General features: G+C 41.8%; 1 protein-coding gene across 4 annotated transcripts in view; it reads right to left on the bottom strand.

Moving 5' to 3' along the window:
- nrp1a (neuropilin 1a) overlaps window positions 1-23,474 on the bottom strand; it is a 192,953-nt gene that overhangs the window by 110,918 nt on the left and 58,561 nt on the right. For all 4 annotated transcript variants that reach the window (XM_068014658.1, XM_068014677.1, XM_068014647.1 and 1 more), the window contains one exon: window positions 16,331-16,558. In XM_068014658.1, the coding sequence (XP_067870759.1) occupies window positions 16,331-16,558 (228 nt within the window). The remainder of the gene's footprint in view (window positions 1-16,330; window positions 16,559-23,474) is intronic.

Below are 23,474 nucleotides of genomic sequence, written 5' to 3' on the forward strand. Positions count from 1 at the left end.
GGTGATGATGCAGCTGTACAGGACCTTGGTAAGGCCTCATTTGGAGTACTGTGTGCAGTTCTGGTCGCCTCATTTTAGGAAGGATGTGGAAGCCTTGGAGAGGGTGCAGAGGAGATTTACCAGGATGTTGCCTGGAATGGAGAATAAGTCTTACGAGGAAAGGCTGAACATTCTAGGCCTCTTCTCATTAGAACGGAGAAGGATGAGGGGTGACATGATAGAGGTTTATAAGATGATCAGGGGAATAGATAGGGTAGACAGTCAGAAACTTTTTCCCCGGGTGGAGCAAAGCGTTACAAGGGGTCATAAATTTAAAGTGAAGGGTGGGAGATATAAGGGGGATGTCAGGGGAAGGTTCTTTACCCAGAGAGTGGTCGGGGCATGGAATGCCTTGCCTGGGGAAGTTGTTGAGTCAGAAACTTTAGGGACTTTCAAACGGCTTTTAGATAGGTATATGGATAAAGGAGAATGATGGGGTATAGATTAAATTGTCCTTGACAGAGGACAAAGGATCGGCACAACATCGTGGGCCGAAGGGCCTGTTCTGTGCTGTATTTTTCTATGTTCTATGTTCTATGTTCTATGTTCATTTTAACTAAAGTCCATTCTGCCCGCTCAATTACAATGTTTTGGATGCAGTGGTGTAGGCTTCATTGTATGTTTTAACTTATTATATCATTATTGCTTCTAATTTTCAAACTTAAATTCTCATTTCCTTGTGCATTAATGATGCTATATAGAATTCTAGAATAGAGACATGGCAACATGTCAGCCCAACAATCTATAAAGTAATGTGAGAAAAAAAGGACTTTTTCACCAGCACCAAATACTGAAAACTTCAGTATTTTATATTATTTTAAACTAACCAGAGTTAAAGTTGGAAACTGCCTTCTCTTGACCAAAATCAAAATAGACTCCCAGAGCAAAATTGGTTACAGGCCCATATCAGATTTGACTTTACATTAGTCAAAATGCAGAAGTTTTGACTGAAGCGCTGATCACATTATACTTGGGACAAAGAATTTGAGACCTGGACGACGTGTGAGCATCTATTCGTTCAGTCCGTTCTATGGATAGAATAGTCACTTGGGCTGGATTCCGGAGAGTGGCTGGACATTCTGGAGTTGTACCCCAATAAACATTAGTGCCTTGAGGAGAGATTGGAGAAAATGCAGAGGGATGTTTCCAAACATATAGAGACCCAATTGTGTAGGGCCGAAAAATAATTTAGTTTCGCTCCAAATGAGGTGCATCTAAAGCTACGCAGCCTCCTTATACATAGGAGTGAACAATATGTTCAGATAAGTGAATTAGGTGAACCAGCTGTCCTACCCAGAGCCCTGAAATGGCCTATAATGGATTGAAAACATGCTCTCCAACATTACTTAATGCATTCACATGAAACCCCTTTGCCATTTATTTTAAAATTAATTAATTATACAAAGTACAGACTACTAGGTCTGCACGGGTTAACGGCAAATGAAAAGCAATAAAATACAATAAGAATGTATTAACAGGGACAAGCCATTAGAAGACACTAACCTACCTCACTTGCACTAATCAATTGTGGTCAAGCTGACAACCTCCTGTGCATCCCATAAAACATACTGCTGCTGTTGTAAATTTAAACTCCATTTTAAAAGCAAGAGCCGTGGGCATTGCCTTTTGTTCCACTGACTCGATGGCAACTAAAGTGAGTTATTTCATACATTAGATCATACTTTACAATGTAGAGTGAGGGACTTCACATGATCTAAATTGGAAAATCCTGATAGAATATTCATGAATGATATGAAATTGCCAATTCACAGCACAGATGTTTGCCAATCAGTTAGATGCTGTTACAGCTTGGTTTCGAACCCGGGGGCCTGAAATTCCTCTCATTTAAAAAAAAAAGAAAAAGAAAAATCGGTAGAATGCTTGTTTATCTCCGCAATCAATAAAAGCAAAAATTTGAAACATGCAGTGTTTGAGAAAGCGATTTCATCAGTGGATCATTAATCAGAGGCATTCTTACATTTTTGGTTTAAAAAAGGAATGTCACCCCCAATGAGAATTTCCATAGCAACAATCAATCAGTGGCTCTGGTCAGTTGTTATTATGAAAACTTGCTCCTCAGTCAGAATCTGTGTTGATACACAGAGACACAGGGGCAATGGTGATCAGCTTCCTCCAGAGATTTTTCAAGTTCTTTTTGAATCATAAGCAAGTTTATTTCACTGCTCCAAGCAGAAAGGCTAAATTTTTTGCAACTATTTCAGTGATATCCAGACATTCCAAGTGCTCTCACCACTCATACCAACTTATATTTTAAAAAAAATGTCACTATGATCACCATAGTCATCAGGAACATTTGGGTATCTCCTTCACCACACTGAGTAATAGAGCTGCATGTTAGATATGTACATACCACAATAGAAGGCAAAACATCAAGATACCATGGCAAAGTATATGCGCAAGTGTTATTACAGAACTACATTTTAAACTTTTGTAATCATATACAATTAAAGACAGTTTTTAAAAAAAAAATCCTCGTAAGCCACTGGACTGTAATATCAAGCAATTACCAATGCACTTCAGTACAACAAAGCAACAGGGGTTCTTCGCTCCATGTTATAAGCTATGCACTACTGTCTGGAATACCTCACTCCAGGTGCTCTCGTCTTCACTGAGCAACATTAGAAGATAATAGAATATGACCATTGCACCTGATTTTAAAATGGAGTCTAAATTTATTACAGCAATAGGCTTTCTCAGATACAAAGAAAACTGCCAGCCTATCATAATTGATTATTGCAAGTGATGTAGGTTAAAGTCTTTTAATGGGTTGTCTTGTGTCGATCTATTTTTATTACTTTTTGTAGCTTTCCTGTGGTTTTAAACCACACCATCCATATAATCTATATTCGGTGACACTGTTTTTGTTTTAATTGAAGCAATCTTTACAGAATCTTCAGCAACTGTTTCCAATACTGACTACCTGCGTAACTGGTGCATCTGAGACAAGATGGGAAGTTTGTATTAACAAAAACACGAACCCTTTAACAAACAGGGCCAAGTGAAAAAAGAGTAGTCATTCAGCCCATCTCATTCACCCTCCAGCTTAAGTCTTTGTTCTGAGCTGTGCATAACTAATCTATCTACCATTCAACAAGGTGCCAATTGTTCTGAATATATTTGTGAAATCTACGGTTGGATGGTAAAGACAGATATCAGGAAGTATTTCTTTACACAGAGGGTGATCAACAGTCATAAACAGTTGCCAGGAAGGGTCATTAATGTCAGGACACTGGGGTTATTAAGAAACATTTTCGATGCTGCAGTGGAAGATGCCCTGCCAGGCATACTGGAAGCGTGCACTCAAATGGGCTCAGGGGCCCTCTTCATCCCAGTGTTGTGTTTCAGAAATAAATGTGTATAGGTCAACAGGGTTTATTCACTCTATCTATTCACACATCCACTCACTGCCACCAATACATGCACTCAAGCTCAAGAAGCTGCATCAAATTCTAATGGAACTCATTTTACATGTAATTCAGTTGTTGTAGTATCTCTCCTAATTCGCTTTCTCTTGTACGACAGGAGTATTTTCACCGGACAACTAGCCTGGATCTCCAAAGCACTCAACCCGAGGGAATTGTCTATTGACAGCTGCAGCATTGGGTTATTCACAAAGTGCAGGTGAGCAGGAGGTGATGGAGGAAAAGGAGAAGCAGGAACCCTGCGATCCAAAGGGCCAGCTTGAGTCATTCGCAGCTAAGCAGCTAAGGGCTGCAAGCCTCAAGGATGCTTTCTGAGCACAGAAGTGTGTTGCAAGTAGTGGACAATTTGGCAAGTGGCCTGGAACAGCTAAAGGGCATTTTGAAGAGTCCCCAGGCTGCATCTGTACAAGAATAATGGATACATACAGAGCATTGCAGTCCACCCTGGAGTGTGTGACAACTCCAGAGACATTGCAGAGGAGACCCTATAGGCATAGGCCTCAGTCTCTATTATCCAACTTGTTTCCTGCTCTTGTTTTCAGATGCTGTCAGATCAGATTAAAAGAAGCACGGTCAAGCGCTTCACATTACTCATCAGTGCTGTAGGGTCGGCTGCCATGTAAATTATTGTCCATGGTGAGACTGGGTCCAGCAGCAAGGGCCTGGCTGGAGCTTACACAGAAGAGGATGCTGTTGCACACCTGGAACCACCCAGCATTCCCTACTTCATTACTCTATATATATACACCAGAAAATGGGCACTACCAGACAGTCCTGGTAGCAGTGGGCACAGTGCAGCCAATAGTTAGGACACCTCAATACCATACTCAAGGAGGCAGCGAGCCACCTCAGTCCCAGAAGCTTCAACTGACACTCAAAAACAATCGCGTCACTGACTTCAGCCACTGCGGGAAGCACATGAACAGAGTGGCAGATTAGGTTTGAAAGCAGATAAATTATTCTATTTTCAGAAAAAGGAAGCACAATGATACATGATATTGAATATGCACAAAACATTTATAGGGTGAATAAATACTCGACAACACTTAAGTAGTTCTGTTTCCAAAACTGTTCTCATGATTGTCTCATATAATGGCTCATCAGAAGAAAGGAAGGGGATAAATGGAAGTCGAGATGTAGCACTGGCGAATATTAGAAAGTGTGTGTCATAAAACTGAGGAATGTTTATACATCGGGGAAACTGAAGGACTTATTATGCACCTATGGCAGATGTGAAAGGTCTCCTGTGAGTATTTAGAAGAATCCCAAAGTTAAGAGAGCAGTGGGACATTCACTGGCTGTGCAGTGCATTTCAGTTATATTGAATGGAATAGTGGACTATAATAGGAATGAATTAAACTAATAATATGGAATGTTAATTGGCGGTAGTACAGTATAGTAGTACAGTAGTATCCACGGGGGAAAAATTGATCCTCACGTGTTCATTTTTGACCAAAACGCTAGTCTGTGGAAGGGGTAGGGGGAGCGTTGGCGCTGGGCAATAGTAATGAAGACCTGTGCTCCAGAACTTGCCGCGCCACTAGTCAAGCTGTTCCAGTATAGCTACAACACTGGCATCTACCCAGCAATGTGGAAAATTGCCCAAGTATGTCCTGCACACAAAAAGCAGGACAAGTCCAACCAGGCCAATTACTGCTCCAACAGCCTACTCTCAATCATCAGTAAAGAGATGGAAGGTGTCGTTGACAGTGCCATCAAGCAGCACTTGCTCAGCAATAACCTGCTCAGTGACTCTCAGTTTGGGCTCCACCAGGGCCACTCAGCTACTGACCTCGTTACAGCCTTGGTTCAAACATGAAAAAAGAGCTGAACTCAAAAGGTGAGGTGAGAGTGACTGCCCTTGACATCAAGGCAGCATTTGACCGAGTATGGCATCAAGGAGCCCTAGCAAAACTGGAGTCAATGGGAATCAGGGGGAAAACGCTTCGCTGATTGGAGTCGTACCCAGTGCAAAGGAAGATGGTTGTGGTTGTTGGAGGTCAATCATCTCACCTCCAGGACATCACTGCAGGAGTTCCTCAGGGTAGTATACTAGGCCCAACCATCTTCAACTGCTTCATCAATGACCTTCCTTCAATCATAAGGTCAGAAGTGGGGATGTTCGCTGATGATTGCACAATGTTCAGCACTATTCGCGACTCCTCAAATACTAAAGCAGCCTACACAGAAATGCAGCAAGACCTGGACAATATCCAGGCTTGGGCTGATAAGTGGCAAGTAACATTTGCGCCACACAAGTGCCAGGCAATGAGCATCTCAAAGAGAGAATCAAACCATCTCCCCTTGATATTCAATAGCATTACCATTGCTGAATCCCCCACTATCAACATCCTGGGGGTTACCATTGACCAGAAACTGAACTGGAGTAGCCATATAAATACTGTGGCTACAAGAGCAGGTCAGAGGCTAGGAATCCTGAGGCGAGTAACTCTCCTCCTGACTCCCCAAAGCCTGTCCACCATTTACAAGGCACAAGTCAGGAGTGTGATGGAATACTCTCCACTTGCCTGGATGGATGCAGCTCCAACAACACTCAAGAAGCTCGACACCATCCAGGACAAAGCAGCCCACTTGATTGGCACCCCACCCACAAACATTCACTCTCCACCACCGACGCACAGTGGCAGCAGTGTGTACCATCTACAAGATGCACTGCAGCAACGCACCAAGGCTCCTTAACAGCACCTTCCAAACCCACAACACTACCAACTAGAAGAACAAGGGCAGCTAATGCATGGGAACACCACCACCTGCAAGCTCCCCTCCAAGTCACACACCATCCTGACTTGGGACTATATCGCCGTTCCTTCACTGTCGCTGGGTCAAAATCCTGGAACGCCCTTCCTAACAGCACTGTGAGTGTACCTAACCCACATGGACTGCAGCGGTTCAAGAAGGCAGCTCACCACCACCTTCTCAAGGGCAATGAGGGATGGGCAATAAATGCTGGCCTGGAACGAATAAAAAAACATAATTTTGAATCATGATCCCTCCTGGCCGATCTGTCCCAGAATTGTGCCAACTGCCAAAATCGGAAGCCAGTGGTTTCTAGGTGTCCAGGGCACCAGCCTGCAAAAGGTGTTAAGCACCTTGAATATGCAAACCACGGTCCTTGAGCCTGTTTTAGGATCCTGTGCTAAATTCGTCATCAACTGGGGAAACCGCTCAATTTTTTCAAGTCCTTAAAGTGACCAATGGAGAATGCAACAGAAAGGTACTTTTTTATACTTGTGTTTCTGTGGAGCCGGAGGGGGAGGAGCAGGAGTGCTCTGCAATAATAGTGCAAGCCACTGCGGGTCCAGTCTCACTACACTCCGGTTTCCCAAACCCACAGGAGCCAGCTCAGTTTTGGAACTAGCTGCAAGCTGCATCAGGACAGGTTTCTTGTGGAGTATATATACTGTGGAGTACTTGTGAATGTTTGTGTTAATATTTATTTTGTGAAATAAATTAGCGTTCACAGGTTTGGACGCTGAACAAATTTGACAGAGGTGCTGCAGGTAGAAAATTAATTTGTTTCTAAGATTTCTGTAATACTATGGACTGTGATGTGCAGTTGGTAGAACAAAGTTGTATTATTGTGTCTGCCTGTCTGCAGGTTGCACTGAGCTAGTCACAAAGGGTCTTTCCTCTGCATGTACATGCTTGGGTACAAACAAAGCTTAATTCCCTAGGTTGTTGGACTTAAATGTTAAAAGGGCGTGGGCAGTTTCTCCTAACATTAAAAAGATTCTGGACAAAGTTTCAAAAGTTCAAGATTGCTTGGTTTTAGTACATTCAGGTCTCAGAATGGAGCCAGGCTCCTAAGTTATTCTTCCATTTAAATTGATGTGTGCCCAAAAGTTTTTAGTTTTTGAGATACAGCACTGAAACAGGCCCTTCGACCCACCGAGTCTGTGTCGACCATCAGCCACCCATCCATACTAATCCCATATTCCTACCACATCCCCACCTGTCCCTATATTTCCCTACCACCTACCTATACTAGGGGCAATTTACAATGGCCAATTTACCTATCAACCTGCAAGTCTTTGGCATGTGGGAGGAAACCGGAGCACCCAGAGGAAACCCACACAGACACAGGGAGAACTTGCAAACTCCACACAGGCAGGACCCAGAATTGAACCCGGGTCGCTGGAGCTGTGAGGCTGCGGTGCTAACCATTGTGCCACCGTGCCGCTGATGAGAAAGCAGTGCTATGACAAAATCAAATTGAGCTGGATAATAAACTTTTGGTATCTGATAACCTTTTTGGAGGAGAACAAATAATTCGCGTGTGAATGAGAGACACTCATGCCTCATTTATTCCCTTGATTGCTCTTTCTGTCTCCTTACTTTGCCCTTCCACATTTCTTTTACTTTCTTGTGCTATTTTAATTACGCTGGACTGAATTTTACCGGCCACTCAACGCTGCAGGTCATGGCGCAGGGGCTGGTACAATGCTGCGGGGAGAGGCCCGCCTCGACCTGCGACATTGAGAAGGGCCCGCTGCCGGCAGTGGGACCTCTGTGAGGACCCCCCGCCGCCTGGCGACAGGCCCTTTTCAGCATATGTAAATGAACATGTAAAATATTTGAATAAACTTATCTGCAGGCAGCGGCTATCCCACTCCGATATTACGGCCGCCGTTCGTGCTTCGCGCGCCTTCAGAACTCCGTATGGGAAGGGCCTCCATCACTTATCTTTCAATGTATTAAAAAACTTTTATTTTATACCCTTTAAAAATTACACTTATTTGTGTGAGCTTAAAGCCATTTAAAAATGGCACCGGCGCCTGCGCAGTGGCACCGGACGCCGTTGCCGGGGGCGCGGAGGCCGTCTCCTCTGCATCATCGGGGCGGCTGCTCCGCCCCCTCTATTTAAATGAGCCCCCGCACATAATATCGCGGGGGCTCAGGGAAGGCGCATCCACTCGAGATGCATGCTGTTCTTGGAGTTCGCCACCATAAACTGCGGCGCACTCATAAAATTCAGCCCTCTGTGTGTGTCTCCACTGTGTCTGTGCCAACCACTTTTCTCCATTTAATTTCTCTGTGTAATAGCAGCTATTTAAAAAAGTAATAGATGTTTTTAATATCTTCTTTGTTCTTCTTTGGCCTCCTTATCTCGAGAGACAATGGGTAAGCACCTGGAGGAGGTCAGGGGTGTGTGGAGCAGCGCCTGGAGTGGCTATAAAGGCCAATTCTAGAGTGACAGACTCTTCCGCAGGTGCTGCAGATAAAATTGGTTGTCGGGGCTGTTACACAGTTGGCTCTCTCCTTGCGCTTCTGTCTTTTTTCCTGCCAACTGCTAAGTCTCTTAGACTCGCCACACTTTAGCCCTGCCTTTATGGCTGCCCGCCAGCTCTGGCGATCGCTGGCAACTGACTCCCACGACTTGTGATCAATGTCAGAGGACTTCATGTCGCATTTGCAGACGTCTTTAAAGCGGAGACATGGACGGCCAGTGGGTCTGATACCAGTGGCGAGATCGCTGTACAATGTGTCTTTGGGGATCCTGCCATCTTACATGCGGCTCACATGGCCAAGCCATCTCAAGCACCGCTGACTCAGTAGTGTGTATAAGCTGGGGGTGTTGGCCGCCTCGAGGACTTCAGTGTTCGAGATACGGTCCTGCCACCTGATGCCAAGTATTCTCTGGAGGCAGCGAAGATGGAATGAATTGAGACATCGCTCTTGGCTGACATACGTTGTCCAGGCCTCGCTGCCATAGAGCAAGGTACTGAGGACACAGGCTTGATACACACGGACTTTTGTATTCCGTGTCAGTGCGCCATTTTCCCACACTCTCTTGGCCAGTCTGGACACAGCAGTGGAAGCCTTTCCCATGCGCTTGTTGATTTCTGCATCTAGAGACAGGTTACTGGTGATAGTTGAGCCTAGGTAGGTGAACTCTTGAACCACTTCCAGAGCGTGGTCGCCAATATTGATGGATGGAGCATTTCTGACACCCTGTTCCATGATGTTCGTTTTCTTGAGGCTGATGGTTAGGCCAAATTCGTTGCAGGCAGCCGCAAACCTGTCGATGAGACTCTTTTTATAATAACATAATAAGAATGTTTGACATATTCTGCCAAGCAAGATAGTAGAGATAAGGCAAGTGGAATGCAAGTGGGATATTAGGATGGGTGAACTAGAAAAAGCAGCTTTGATAGGCCAAATAAATTTTCCTTGTCCTTGATTGTTCTTATGCATCTCTACTTTATCTTGGCTCTCCATGTATTTTCTGCATTTATCTTCCCTTTTCATTGCTGTATTTTCTTTGTGTGTGAGTCCAGTTCCTCTTTGTTTTCCAATATCCTTTATATCTTAGTATCCTTCTGTTTCTCTATCTCATTTCTCTTTTTTTTATTCTGGAGTCTCCTTGTCCTTTCTGCTTGTTCTGAGGGAGCTACTTCATGGTAACCAGGTATATTCCTGGGGCTAAATCAATTATCAACTGTTGATGTTATTCATTACAATGTTCCCACCTCTTCCCCAGCAAAGAATATTAAATCATAGTGATGGAGAACAAAGAATACAATAGAGTTGATATAATCCGTTTGCTTCCACTAAAAGCAACATACAACAGAAAGAGAAAGGCCATCCAACTCTTACCACCCAATCCTATCACTGACCACGTACAATGTGTTCTATCATGGATTCTACCCAATCTATTTCATCTCCTGAGGAAAGACTCTCTGTTAAGGTTTTCCCTTTCTCCAAAAGAAAATGAGAAGAATATACATTCTACCTTACATCCTGCATTATTCATAATTAATCTGAGCCAAGCTTCCTTAGGATGACATATCCACACTCTCAAATGCACAGAAACGGTTGTGTCTCACAGAGTGTTGCTTTCAGACATCATTTAGAAAAGCAATCTGTACTACTTTCCATTCTGATTTCTTCAGATACACAGGGTAATATGATTTCTAAAAGTGACTATTCTTGCAGCAGCAAATCCAAATATGACAAAAACATTTTCTACGTTTTCTATAATTGATAGCTGGGAGTGTATTAACAAGGCTGTAGAAATAGCTCGACTGAGGAGTTTGGATTACCTCATAAACTGTGAAAACGATCGCTTAAAAAGTCATCTAGATGCTGAGATTGTGTTACACACGTGTAAATCCATCATCTAAACCAGCTGTTAGTGTGCACAATAAATGTACTTTGCTTTTGTGAAAATTTAATCAGGCTTCAATAGGGGGTAATGTGAATAAGCAGCCTTCACAAATAGATCCATCATGTGACCAGCTGCACAAAGTACCCACCAACAATTTATATTTATATAGCCACTTTTTCATAATAAAACATTCCAAGGCGCTTCACTGGAGCATTATAAAACAAAGTAAGACACCAAGTCTCTGAAGGAGATATGAGATATTCTCTGTATCCATCACCTTGTCTTTTGAACACACTCTCAATTCAACTGCAACAACTTGGATTTATATAGCACCTTTAATGTCCCAAAACACTTCACAGATGCGTTACAAAATTTGACACCAAGCCACATAAGCAGATATTAGGGCAGATGGCCAAAAACATGGTCAAAGAGCTAGGTTTTAAGGAGCATCTTAAAGGAGGAGAGTGAAATAGAGAGGAGGAGAGGTTTATGGAGGGAATTTCAGAGCTTAGGGCCTAGGTAGCTGAAGGCATGATCAGTGTTGGAGCAATTAAAATAAGGATGCTCAAGAGGCCAAAATTAGAGGAATGCAGATACCTTGGAGGGTTTGGGAGCCAGAAGAGATTAAAAAGACACGGAAAGGCTAGGCCCTGGAGGGAAATGAAAACAAAGTTGAAAATTTTAAAATTGAGGTTTGATTAACCAGGAGCCAATGTAGTTCAGTGAGCACAGGGCAATGGATGAACAGGACTTGGTGCGAGTAAGGACGTGGACAACAGAGATTTGGATGAACTCAAGTTTATGGAGGATAGAATATGGGAGGATGGTCAGGAATGTGTTGGAATAGTCAAGTCTCAAGGTCATAAAGGCATGGGTGAGGGTGTCAGCAGCAGAAGAGTTGAGGCAGGGGCAGTGTTGGGCAATGTTACAGCGGTGGAAATAGGCAGTCTTAGTAATGGTGCAAATATGTGGTCAAAGCTCAACGTGGGTCAAATATGACACGAATGTTGTGAATAGTCTGGTTCAGTCTCAGAGAGTTGCCAGGGAGAAGGATGGATTCGGTGGCTAAGGAGCAGAGTTTGTGGCAGGGACCAAAGACAATGGCTTCAGTGCACCCAATATTTAGTTGAAGTAAATTTCTGCTCATCCAGTACTAGACGTCAGACAATTCAGAGACAGTGGAGGAGTCGAGAGAGGTGGTGGTGAGGTGGAGGAATAACATTATGGTACTGTTAATCAAGAATGTTTACTTTCGGTCGAGTTAAACTGCAAACTTTGTATCAATGCAAAAATGGTATAATACCTCGGGAAACAGTTAAAGGTTGAGGTTTGAGGCCAGGCTGTTATAGTGCCAGGATGTGTCATATAAGAGACAGTAAAGAAAATGAAGGTCAAAATATCTGTGTTTAGAAATGCCACTCAGGTAATATTTCCTGAATATATTTCCAGGGTAACCAGGATTTCAATAAACATGTGGCACACTGTAGGAGATAAGCAATGAATCAAACACTTTTGTAAAATTACCTTTCTGAATCTAACTGTGAAATGATTTATTTTGGGTTCAGACAATTATTAAAATGCAAAATCTGATTGACTCTGCAAATAAAACTAAATAGCAATTTTTCTCACCATCAGCTGTCCTTGGCCTTAACATCAGACACATGGTTTAAGCAGGAGTTGTGTAACAAACTGGTTTGAAAGTTCTCGGGCCAGCTGATGGGAAACATTTGGCTTGGGAAGTGTCCTAGTTACAGTCAAGTGGGTAGTAATGTAATAGATGACCAGGTCCAATGTTATCAAACACTGCCTTGTACTGCAGTTTGAATTACTTATTAGCTCAATTTGGAGGCGAAATAACCATGCCAAAGTACAGGCACGTGTTTCAAAGATTTCTAATGTATTATTTCTAACCTGTATGAGAAGTAGATTATTTTGCTGCCAATTGCTGCAGATTCTGGCGCCTTTAGATAAAGATACAGTATCTTCATAATTTAATAACTATAAATAATTGTCTTAGGCAAAATAAATTATTGTACAGTTATTTTTAGAAAGGCAATGTTGCAAAATTGTTTGATTTGTTGCTTATCTCCTACAGTGAACTGTATGTTTATTGCTATTGTGGTAATCCTAGAAATGCCCACAAAATAAGTCCTGGAAAAAAAATCTGATCGGCAACCTTGAATAATGATATTCGGATCTTCATTTTCTTAAGCTGTCTGCCAAAGTTACTGCTCTTAATCATTTTAGATGATTAACATACTTTGGTTGCAGGATAGAAAGCAGAAAGTAGGGGGTAAATGAATGTTTCTCAGATTGGCAGCATGTGAGCAGTGGTCTATCCTACAGATTTGTGCTGGGACCTCTTTTGTTTTCCATTTTTACAATGATTTGGATATAGTTACAAGAGGAAAAATAAAAAGTTTGCTGATGTCAAATTAAGGGGCGTAACAAACTGTGAGGAAGAATGCAGGGGGGACCCAGAAAAGTGACAGATGCTGGTCAGTGCAAAGAGATGTGCAATGTCAAGAAAGTCCTATGTGCCAATTGAGAAATATTAATTTCATCAGTTGGAAACTTACCTGAGACTTTTAATGGGAAAAATTCTACAGTAACTTTTTAAAAAACTGGCAGCCAAGATGGCCTCTGCCATTTACATCTGAAATACCAGGAGACTGAACTGGAGACAAAAAAGTCCAGCAAGAAGCCCAGCCAGGACAATGGCTTGCTCTAAGTGACTAAATTACCTAAAATGGCTTCATTAGCATGACAGTCAAGGCCATCCGCACACACTGACTTTGAAAGAACCAACTCCCTCCAAGTGTGAATGGGCATCCTGGGGCATGTAGAACCTTGAATTTCATTAAAAGATTCCAGAAAAACCTTATCAGAAACAAAGGGGATTGAGAGAACCATGTGACTGCCTGTTCACTTCTGAAGAAACTAGATGTTTTGTTACACAGATAGATGACAAGGAGTAACTGAGTGTGCTGCAGCAGAAAGCTGCATGCTTCCCTTTCGCTCTCCCTTTATCTCTCCCCAGAAAACATCAAGTTTGGAAACCGTCTGTGACTGGGGAATCCTTCAAGCCTACAGACCACTTACAGCTAGCAACCCCCAAGGGAAGAGAGCCAACTACAGACTATGCCTTCAGGAAAAACCTGATCAAAGGAAGCCAGCCAAAATACACTTTGACCAACCAAGACCTTCAAGAATACAACTTCAGCCGAGGACTACTGGGCCATCCACTTTACGGAGTGTATTTAAGTTCCATTTATTCTGGACTTTAATTCAACCACCAAATCTATCTTCCCTCCTGTAATCTATTTGTGTGTGTGTGTGATTCCCGTGTGAATGTGTGCATGAATGTGTAGCGTATTTTCAATATTTTTAAATCGAGTTAGAGTGTTAAGTATAATAAACTTACCTCTTTCTTGTTTAAACACAAGAAAACCTGTCCGATTGGTTCTTTCATGATTACATTAAAGGTAAAAGGTAAAACACTCAGAGGTGGTAAGCACAACCACTGTTTAAAAGGAATAAACCCTGTTGCGGTCAAATAAGACGAAGGGGCAAGAGGGGAGCCTGAGACCCCCCTCCACACCTGGTCGTAACAGCAGTTACACATTTTGGGATATGAATAGCGAAAGTATGAATGCCTTAAATGGCAAGATGCTTGACAAAGTAGGGAAACAGAGAAATCTAGAGGTGCAGTTGCATAGATCTTTAAAAATGCTAATGCAGGTATCAATGTCATAAAAAAGCATATAAAATTCTGGATTTAGTACATAGGGGCATTAAATATAAAAGCAAGGAAGTGATGCTGGATGTGGTTAGGTCACTTCCAATTATTGTGTGCAGTTCTGGGCATTCCATTATAGCAAGGATATTGAAGGCATGGAAAGAGTACAGTGAAGATTTACTAGAACAATACTAAGAAGGAAAAGTTATAGTTACGAAAAAGACTTGAGATATTGTAGCTTTCTTCTTTTGAACAAAGAAGGTTACAGGGGAGGGTGTTCAAAATAATGAAAGGTTTTGAGTGTGTAAATAGTTGAGAATTATTTCCACTGATTGGTGAATTTGAAACAAAGATTTTCACTTGATGAACAATTATTTCACACAGAGGATTATTAAAACATGAACAAGTGGCTATTGGAGACAAGAAACACATCATTTAAAAGACAATGGATACATTATTGAAAAGGAAGCATTTTGAAGGATTATGGGGAAAGGATAGCGAAATGGTAGATTATAGTAGGTCGCTTCAGATGAAGAGCTAGCAGCAGCACAGAGTGATGAACCAAATTCTGTTGTCATTTCTGTACTACTTAAGACTCTAAATCACTGTACCAGTGACTCAAAAGAGAACTATTATTTTAAAATAAATGTACTGTCTGAATCTCATAATATCTCAAAACTCTCTACTTTATCAATACTACCAAGTTGAATTCAATACTACCAAGTTTAATGCCTCCCAAACTCAAGTTACCATCCTAAAAGCCTTTCCCTCTCCTTACATTCTCACAGTGTTAAAATTAAGGCTCATTACACACAGGGCTTGAATTTTTGGAGGGGTTCTCCTGATTGTCCACTGTAAATTTGGTGGAAGAGCCGCAGAAACCTGTTCATGCTAGTTTTAGCAGTTTCCAAAGCTATGCCAGACAAGCGAGAGATTCTCCACAGAAATGTATCCCCACAGCCTCCTACTTTAACTCCTTTGCAGGACCTCATAATTCTGAAATTATTTAACTCACTCAGTGTTTCCATCCTAGAATCTTCAGGTTTAAAACCAAACTTCACATCACTGAATCACTACTATCTGATTCACATCTTTTACTCTTTACATTTTTCCAACTCTGGCCTCTTGTGTATCCCTCAATTCGTTCTGCCCCACCATTGGCACAGTATCCTCAGCTGTCGAGGCCCAAAGCTCTGAAATGCACGAACGCACCCCTCCCCCGCCCCTCACCACCCTCCCCTCCCCCACCAAACCTCTTCGCTTCTCCATCTCGCTTCTCCTTTGAGACTCAACTTAAAAGCTCTCATTGACCGTGTTTGGTGACCTGTTCTAATATCTCCTTCTTTGGCTCGGTGCCAATTTTTGTCAGATGATGGTCTTTTGAAGACTTAGGGTGGTTGAGTATTTTATTGATGCTATATAAATGGAAGTTGTTGCTGTTGTTGGAGCCTTATTCATATCTGCACCCAGCTTTCTTGATATCAAAATACAGCATGGTTTAGAGGCAATGGGTTTACTGCATTACGATGAAAAGAACAGTTGATTTTAACTACTGATAATTTTTGCTATTATTCAGAATTTCCTTTCATTTAAACAACCATTAAAATTCTTTGGAATTGTATCAGTTCCAGACAGTACCCAAAGGTCTAGTACAGTAATAAAGTAATAACTAACTTCAAGTTTTTGTTTAAAACTATTTGTTGGATTAAAGCGATAACTTTTAAAATGTAATAAGTTTTCCAGTCTAGATGTTCTTACAGATTATGAATGAATTCTGTAACATTCCATTTAATATCCTGTGTGTTATTCTCCTTAACAACAATGTTATAATTGCAACTTTCTGTGTATAATGGAAGTGAGTTACAGCTTTCAGTTCAATGGTTAATCAGTGTATTGTTAACTATATGGCTTCAACTGTTTCTCGATTAAAAACTGCTAAAAAACATATGACTTCAGGAAAAGTTACTGTTCTTCTCTTACCTCCTGGAAAACCATCCCAGACTTCCAGTCTGTCAAAGCGACATAACATTCCCTCCCGTTGATTATTATCTGGTTCCAAGTCAAAGCTTTCAAACTCCAGAAGGATCTCTGCCATTGCTGGTGCAAAGATCATGTAGGTGCATTCCAAATTATTTGGGTATTTATCAGGAAATCCAGGTGATCTTATCTCTGCACTTTGTGCAGTGAAATTTTTGGAACATTCTGGCCCTGAAAACACAGAACAATAGATTAATAATAAAACATATAGGGATAGGAATGGAATTTTGGGTAGGGTGTATAATGGCAGCCGATGTATTACCGCCCAAGACAAGTTTCAATCCCATAATATCCTCTGTCTGTTGGAGGTTAACCCATGAAATGAGGCTCCACATTCGACTTCCCCATCCCCCCTTAAAAGAATGAGTACACTTCAAGCTCTTGTAGCTCTTGGTGAGGAAATGTAGTCGCTACTATAGCAAAGCCCCACTCTCTCTACCAAAAACATCACCGAAGCACCTCTGGAATGTACATCAATAAGAGCATGTAAAGCCTAACCTTAGAAAAGGAACAAGCAGTTTGGACGCAATCTCAAAGCTCTGCCCCAAACAAGGCCCTGAAGAAACTGCCATGGATGGGCAAGACCTGTTATTGCCAGGTCCTGGCCTAATTTGCAGCCCTTCCACAGCAATCCCACTGGACATACAGTGGGAATGCACTGGAAGGGTCAATGATTTCTGAGCCTGTGAGCTAAGAGTCTATGAGAGCAACATCAGTTGTGACAAATATGTATGTCAGTTGGAGTTGACTTTCATCCCAAAAGATATGATAACTTGACACACGTGTGTTGTGCTTCTCTGGTGCATCTTGGCAATTATTTCTTTGCCTTTTATGTTGCACTGTTACTGTCTTTAATATCATTGACATTCCTACTAATGATATAAAAAAAAATTATTGGCAGGGTTTTCATTCACATAACTGTTGCCATATGTAAACATTAACAACTCTGCTGGAAAACAGGCAGCAAGTGATGACCTGCAGCACTTAATCAGTAGGTAGTGCAGATAAAAATAGGTGAGAGAAGAGACTCTATCGCTGCCAGCACTGGCCTAGTGCTCGTACATGGGGGTAAATGCAATAAGTTATACCTGATAATTGTGCCAACCCTTCATTAATTGAAGTACATTATGATCAAGTAGAGACCAATACAGCCTTCTTGCTGAACTATAATTGTGGCCTTTGACATAAAAGCCTGCTTCTTAAGGTTTAATAGTTTGGCTTTATGTGACTTCCAGCACTAAATATAATGGCATTCCTAATACTGCATAGCATTAGGAATAGGTATGTGCATGGTCTAGGAATTTCAGCTGCCCACTGGAGAAACAGTAATTGTACCTTTCCTGTTGTTAATTTAAATTTTAAAGAAGGTTTTATGTGAGAATGGCAGCATTTTACTAACACCAGTGGGATACACAAGTCTCTACGAGCTGAGGGAGACCTGGCATATGTTTCCACAGGGAGTGATTCTGTTTGCACACCAGATGTGACCTATCATGCACTGACACACAGGGGTGGAAGAGTTAATGCATACAGCATGTGCCTATCATTGGGGTACAGGTCGAACAGTGTTGACACAGGTGTTGCTATAAAGTGTTGTAATGAAATGAAATGATAAATTGCAGTAGTTAGTGTAAGTTATGCCCACATGCATGTATTTTTTCCTCCTTTTTCTAAGCAGCATTGAAAAGAAAAAACCTCATATTTATATAATGCCTCATCACTTTTCTCAGAAATCGTTCAAAGAATCATTAAATCTCTGAAGCTTGAAAGGGAGCTTTTAAATAAAGGCATTCCAGAGATTTACGTCAGCCATGCCTTTTCAAGTATAAAAAAACAGCAGCAAGAATATGGAGTCAGAGGAGTTTTGCGAGTGTACATGCCAGCAATCCAGACCAATGCTGGACTTTCACATTAACTATAGAATGACCATGGTGCAGTGCTTTATTTATTCTATAGGTTTACATTTGCTTTTCCAATTTCCTCCAATTTCCTTCCCTTCTCTCCTGAAAACGTTGACTCTTGCCTGGCACAGTTCCAGAAGAGCTCGCTGACCTCTGACACCTCAGCCAGAGAGCCATTCTTCACGCATAGACCCAAAAAGTGAGTGGCTTCTTGGGCATGAGGGCTATCACAGCTGGAGATGACTCTATTCTCATCTATGTCACACATGCTTACTTTAACTGTCTGAAGTCACTGGATAGCAATCAGGAATTGGGCAGAAGCTCTTCATGAACTTTTACCCCTCTCTGCCCAGTGACACTGAGGTTACTTAAAGAGCTGGAGTTTGAACCTGGGACCTGCTGGCTTGGTTGACACAGTTTCACATCAGACAGTGTATTTGCCAGATGCACTAACAGGGAGCTGAGATTTGTTTTTAAACATGTTTTGGATGCATCGCGCAGTGCCAACATAATGTGATAATTAAATGCAGTTGGTTATCATTTTTCATTCTTGCTGGAGTTAATTATCATGTTCCGATGCTGTGAAATGAGCAAGCACAGCAACAGAATAAATTATACTATCAACAAAACATTCATCAACATGGGTAAAACCTAAAACCTGAAGAAAATTAGTTTTGTGTGGGGTGACACAGGCCATTAGAGCCGTGACACCCTCCAACTCAGAGTGATAGGATATAGGGTGTGCTCCTACGATCTTCCATATCCAGGCCAACCATCTCAGTTGTGCTATTGTGAGGAGGCACTGAAGGCTGATTTATTGCTTCCTTTCAGCATGGAAGAAAAAAACAGAAGAAGGATCAGTACAGGATAGTCTTGCTAATTTCTCGAGAGCTGGCAACACAGCAGATGCACGTTTACCTCACCGAAGTGCCTATCTACTGCCAACATACGAACTTACGAATTAGGAGCAGGAGTAGGCCACTCGACCCCTCGAGTGCCAACGACAATTCTTGCGTGCGATACCACTCGCCTGGATGGGTGCGGACACTACAACACTCAAGAAGCTTAATACTATTCAGGACCGAGCAGTTCACCTGATCAGCCTCCATATGAGTAGATTCAGTATGCACCCCCTCCATTTCCAGTGCATAGTGGCCGTGGTATATACAATCTAACAAGGTGCACCTCAGTGGCTCACCAAGATAATGTCAACCTTCCCTCCCTTACAGTCTCTACCAGCAAGAAGGGCAAGCAGTAATGTCATGGAAGCACCATCAAGTCCCCTCCAGGTGATACACCATCCTGACTGGTATTCACTCATTGTCGGTGGGTCACTATCTGGAAATTCCCTGTCTAACACCATTGTGGGGGCAATATCGCCACAAGCACTACAGCAGTTAAATGCAATAGCTCAGCACCTTCTCAGGGCAACCAAGGGTGGGAAATGAATGCGACTTTGGCAATATCGCCTACATCATGAGAGCAAATAAAACCAAAGCGCTGATGGCACTTAGGGGGGCACTTGATCTTCCATTGGAACAACAAACTCTTTCTGTTTTGAATGAGGGTAAGCCCCTGAAGGTTAACTTGTTTGCTGTCTCACAGATGTTGCCTGACGTGACCTTAGTCTTTCCAGCATTTTCTGTTTTTGTTTCAAACTTTTCTTGTGCATTGCTAAGTGAATTGACCTAGCAGTATAAACAGAGAAGAGCAGTGCACACAAGCCACTCGCCCTGTACCTGATCCCTTGGACCCTAAAGATAAAACTGCCTCAACAATGGCAGGGGTCAGGAGCAGCCCAGCCACCTGCTCGCCTGTTCTTTTGGTCATGGATGGTGTGTGACAAAAAAAAACCCCCAGCAAGGAGAAGGAAAATAAAAAAGGAGTCTCACCCTAAAGTAAAACTGTTGGTCTATTAGTTGAAGAGGTAAGTCAATCTGTGTTGTTATACTGTTGTTCAATAACACTCCTTAAAAAAATTAAAAATGAAGGAGGGAAGTGCTGCCTCAATCACCTCCTATGCAGCTTCAAGAATTTTTAAAATTTCAATCTCAACTTTAATTGCAATTCCAAGCCTATCTCCAGGTGTCATTAAATCAATTTAAGACTAAGATTTCAATTTTAACTGCAATTACAAGCCTATAGGGACAAATGGAAGATTATTTGATCCTGTTGCAAAAGGGGCTGCTACATAATCTGCATGCAACATATCCACAGCATTACAACAGCCATTTGAAAATAGCTCTTTAACACACAACCTGCGTATAGTTTTAGAAACATAGCATATGCTGATATGTTTCTGTACAAGATTTCAAAATCATGAGGGGTCTAGACTGAGTAGGTAGAGAGAAACTGCTCCCATTGGCAGAATGGTCGAGAACCAGAGGACACCGATTTGGCAAAAGAAGCACGGCAACATGAGGAAGAACCTTTTTATGCAGTGCGTGGTTAGGAACTGGAATGCACTGCCTGACAGTGCGAGGGAGGCAGATTCAAGCATGGCTTTCAAAAGGGTATTGGATAAGCACCTGAAGAGAAAACATTTGCAGGTCTACGGAGAAAGGGCAGGGGAGTGGGACTAACTGAGTTTTTCTTGCAGCAAGCTGGCACAGACATGATGGGCCAAATGGCCTTCTTCTGTGATGGTACCATTCTATAAGATTCCCAAGCCAAATTGCCTATGTTAATGTATGCATTGGTGAAGAATGCATGGCCGATTTTTTCATTGAGTATGTATGTATAGATGATATATCTTGGTACATATATAGGAAGTGAATGTATAGGTTATGCTATGTAGCTGTGAGATAGGTAAAGGTGACATATATTTGTGTGTAAAGTATCTAAAAATATGGTATGTTGCATAATGTAATGTGGTACTGGTTGTGTATATAAAGTAAGGTTTGTATGCACAGGTTAGGGCGTATTCACAGATTATGTAGGGGTAAATGATGTATAATGATAATTATACATGCAAAGTGACATATAAATGATAACTGCACACTTTGATGGATTTTCAAAGTAGAGGGCATAATTCTCAAAGCAAGTAAATTGCATTCAGAACTATTGACCAGTAATTTTAGATAATTAGGAAGAAATTATAGACATTAGCTGCATAGAGAACAAATGTGATTTGTTCTAATTGACAATACTCAAAAGAGAAAGCTTGTATTATTATTGAATTAACATTAAACTTTCAACTTGCACTCTAACTAAATGAATCTTGACATGTAATATTCATTGGCAGTACTCTCTCTCTCTGCATTGTTATTACAGCAATGGTAATCATATCTCCAGGTGTCATAAAATCAAATTAAGACTAAGATTAACTTTTAGCATGCTTAATGGGTACCTTTTCCCTGTAGCCTTCAGAAACTTGACAGTCAATCTTGCACTTTGAACTGTAATACCCTGATAAAAAGAGCTTTTGTCTAGATGTTAACAGCGTGTACTATCATTGTGACTTCCAAAATGTATCTACCCTCCTTTACACTTAACCCATGGCCCTTTTAAATGGAATGGCATTCAGCTGCAGGCTGCAATTTATCGCCCTGCTTACTGTGTATTGGTCATTTAATAATAATCACCTCAGTCAATCACCCATCAGGAAATAGTCCTTTCCATTATCTAATTTTCACATGCACATCAAGTATTTGATGTGAGCAAGTTAGCATGGCTGTATGTAGCAAAGGGAGAACAGTCATGTATGGCTGACAGTCCAATAAACAGATAACTAAGGGGAAGGCATATGAGAATTAAAGGTTTTTCTGCATGGTTAGCTTTTAGCGGAGGTGATCGGTCAAGAAAGGAATACTTCATTCACTCAAAAATGTTAAAAATGTGGAGGAATTCTTAATTAAGCATGTGAGAACAAATATCAAAGTTGTTAAACTTCGCACAACACAGGAAAAGTGACCATTGAACCAGTGAGGTTTGATCCCTGGCCTATGCTGAGCTAGCTGATTTCAGCTTGTGTGGCAATAGAGAGCTACAAAGATGTTCTCCTGGACAAGGGAGGGGAAAGCAATCAGTAAGGCTTGCAATCTTGATCACTATCTATACATTATAGCGTCAGCCGTGGCTCAGTGTTAGCATTCTCACCTCCGAGTCAGAAGCCTGTGGGTTCATGACCACCTCAATACATAATCTAGGCTGACATTCCAGTGCAGTACTGAGGGGGTGCTGCACTGTCAGAGTTGTTTGGATGAGATGTCAAACCAAGGCCCTGTCTTCCCTCTCAGGGTGGATGTAAAAATCCCATGGCACTATTCTGAAGAAGAACAGGGAAGTTTTCTCTGGTATCCAAACCAATATTTATCACTCAACCAACATCATTAAAACAAATTATCTGGTCATTTATCTCACAGCTGTTTGTAGGAGCTTGCTGTGCGCAATTTGGCTGCCGTGTTTCCTACAACAGTGACTACACTTCAAACGTACTGCGTTGGCTGTAAGGCATAATGGGACATCTTGAAGTTGGGAAAGGTGCTATATAAATGTAAGTTCTTCCTTTTTTTTAGTGAATCCCTTTTGAAAAGAGCATGTTTAGACATTGGGGGAAGAACAGGATTGGACTCAGCTCTATGCTTATGTCCTTCACACATGAAGAAAGCCATTTGGATGACATAGCACAGCCCCAGTTGAACTATACCCCAGCACATGCCAGTGCCCTCAGATGACGGGTAAAAAAAAGAGGGAACTAAAGAAACAACAAAGAATATCTGCCAACTCTATTGATTAAAGCTGAATTAAAGTTAGTTACATGAAAAAATTTCAGATAAACCACAATGCTTCCAGACGAAGGCCTTTCTCATAGAATCATGGAATGGTTACAGCACAGAAAGAGGTAATTGGGCCCACTGTGTCCATGCTGGCTCTCTGCAAGAGCACTTGAGCTAGTCCCACTCCCTCGCCCTTTCCCCGTAGCCTTATAAATTTTTTTCTATCTCCAATTCCTAATTTTTTAAGCATTTTCTTTCCAACTCCATTATGGGATTCCCCCTTCTGATTTCCTCTGCTAGATAATCATCCATGGTTTTGTGCATGGGGAGTCAAGATTAAGCGTTTAGTTTTTAGCTATGAAATTTTTAGCTCAAGTAGGAGGGAGAGAGGGCAAAAGAGGGGGAGGGGTGTTGGTAGAGGATCGGAGAAGGGGGAGGAAAGGAGGAGCTGAGGAAAGAAATGGGAGG

Source organism: Heterodontus francisci, chromosome 2 (assembly GCF_036365525.1).
Source record: "Heterodontus francisci isolate sHetFra1 chromosome 2, sHetFra1.hap1, whole genome shotgun sequence".
Classification (NCBI taxonomy): domain Eukaryota; kingdom Metazoa; phylum Chordata; class Chondrichthyes; order Heterodontiformes; family Heterodontidae; genus Heterodontus; species Heterodontus francisci.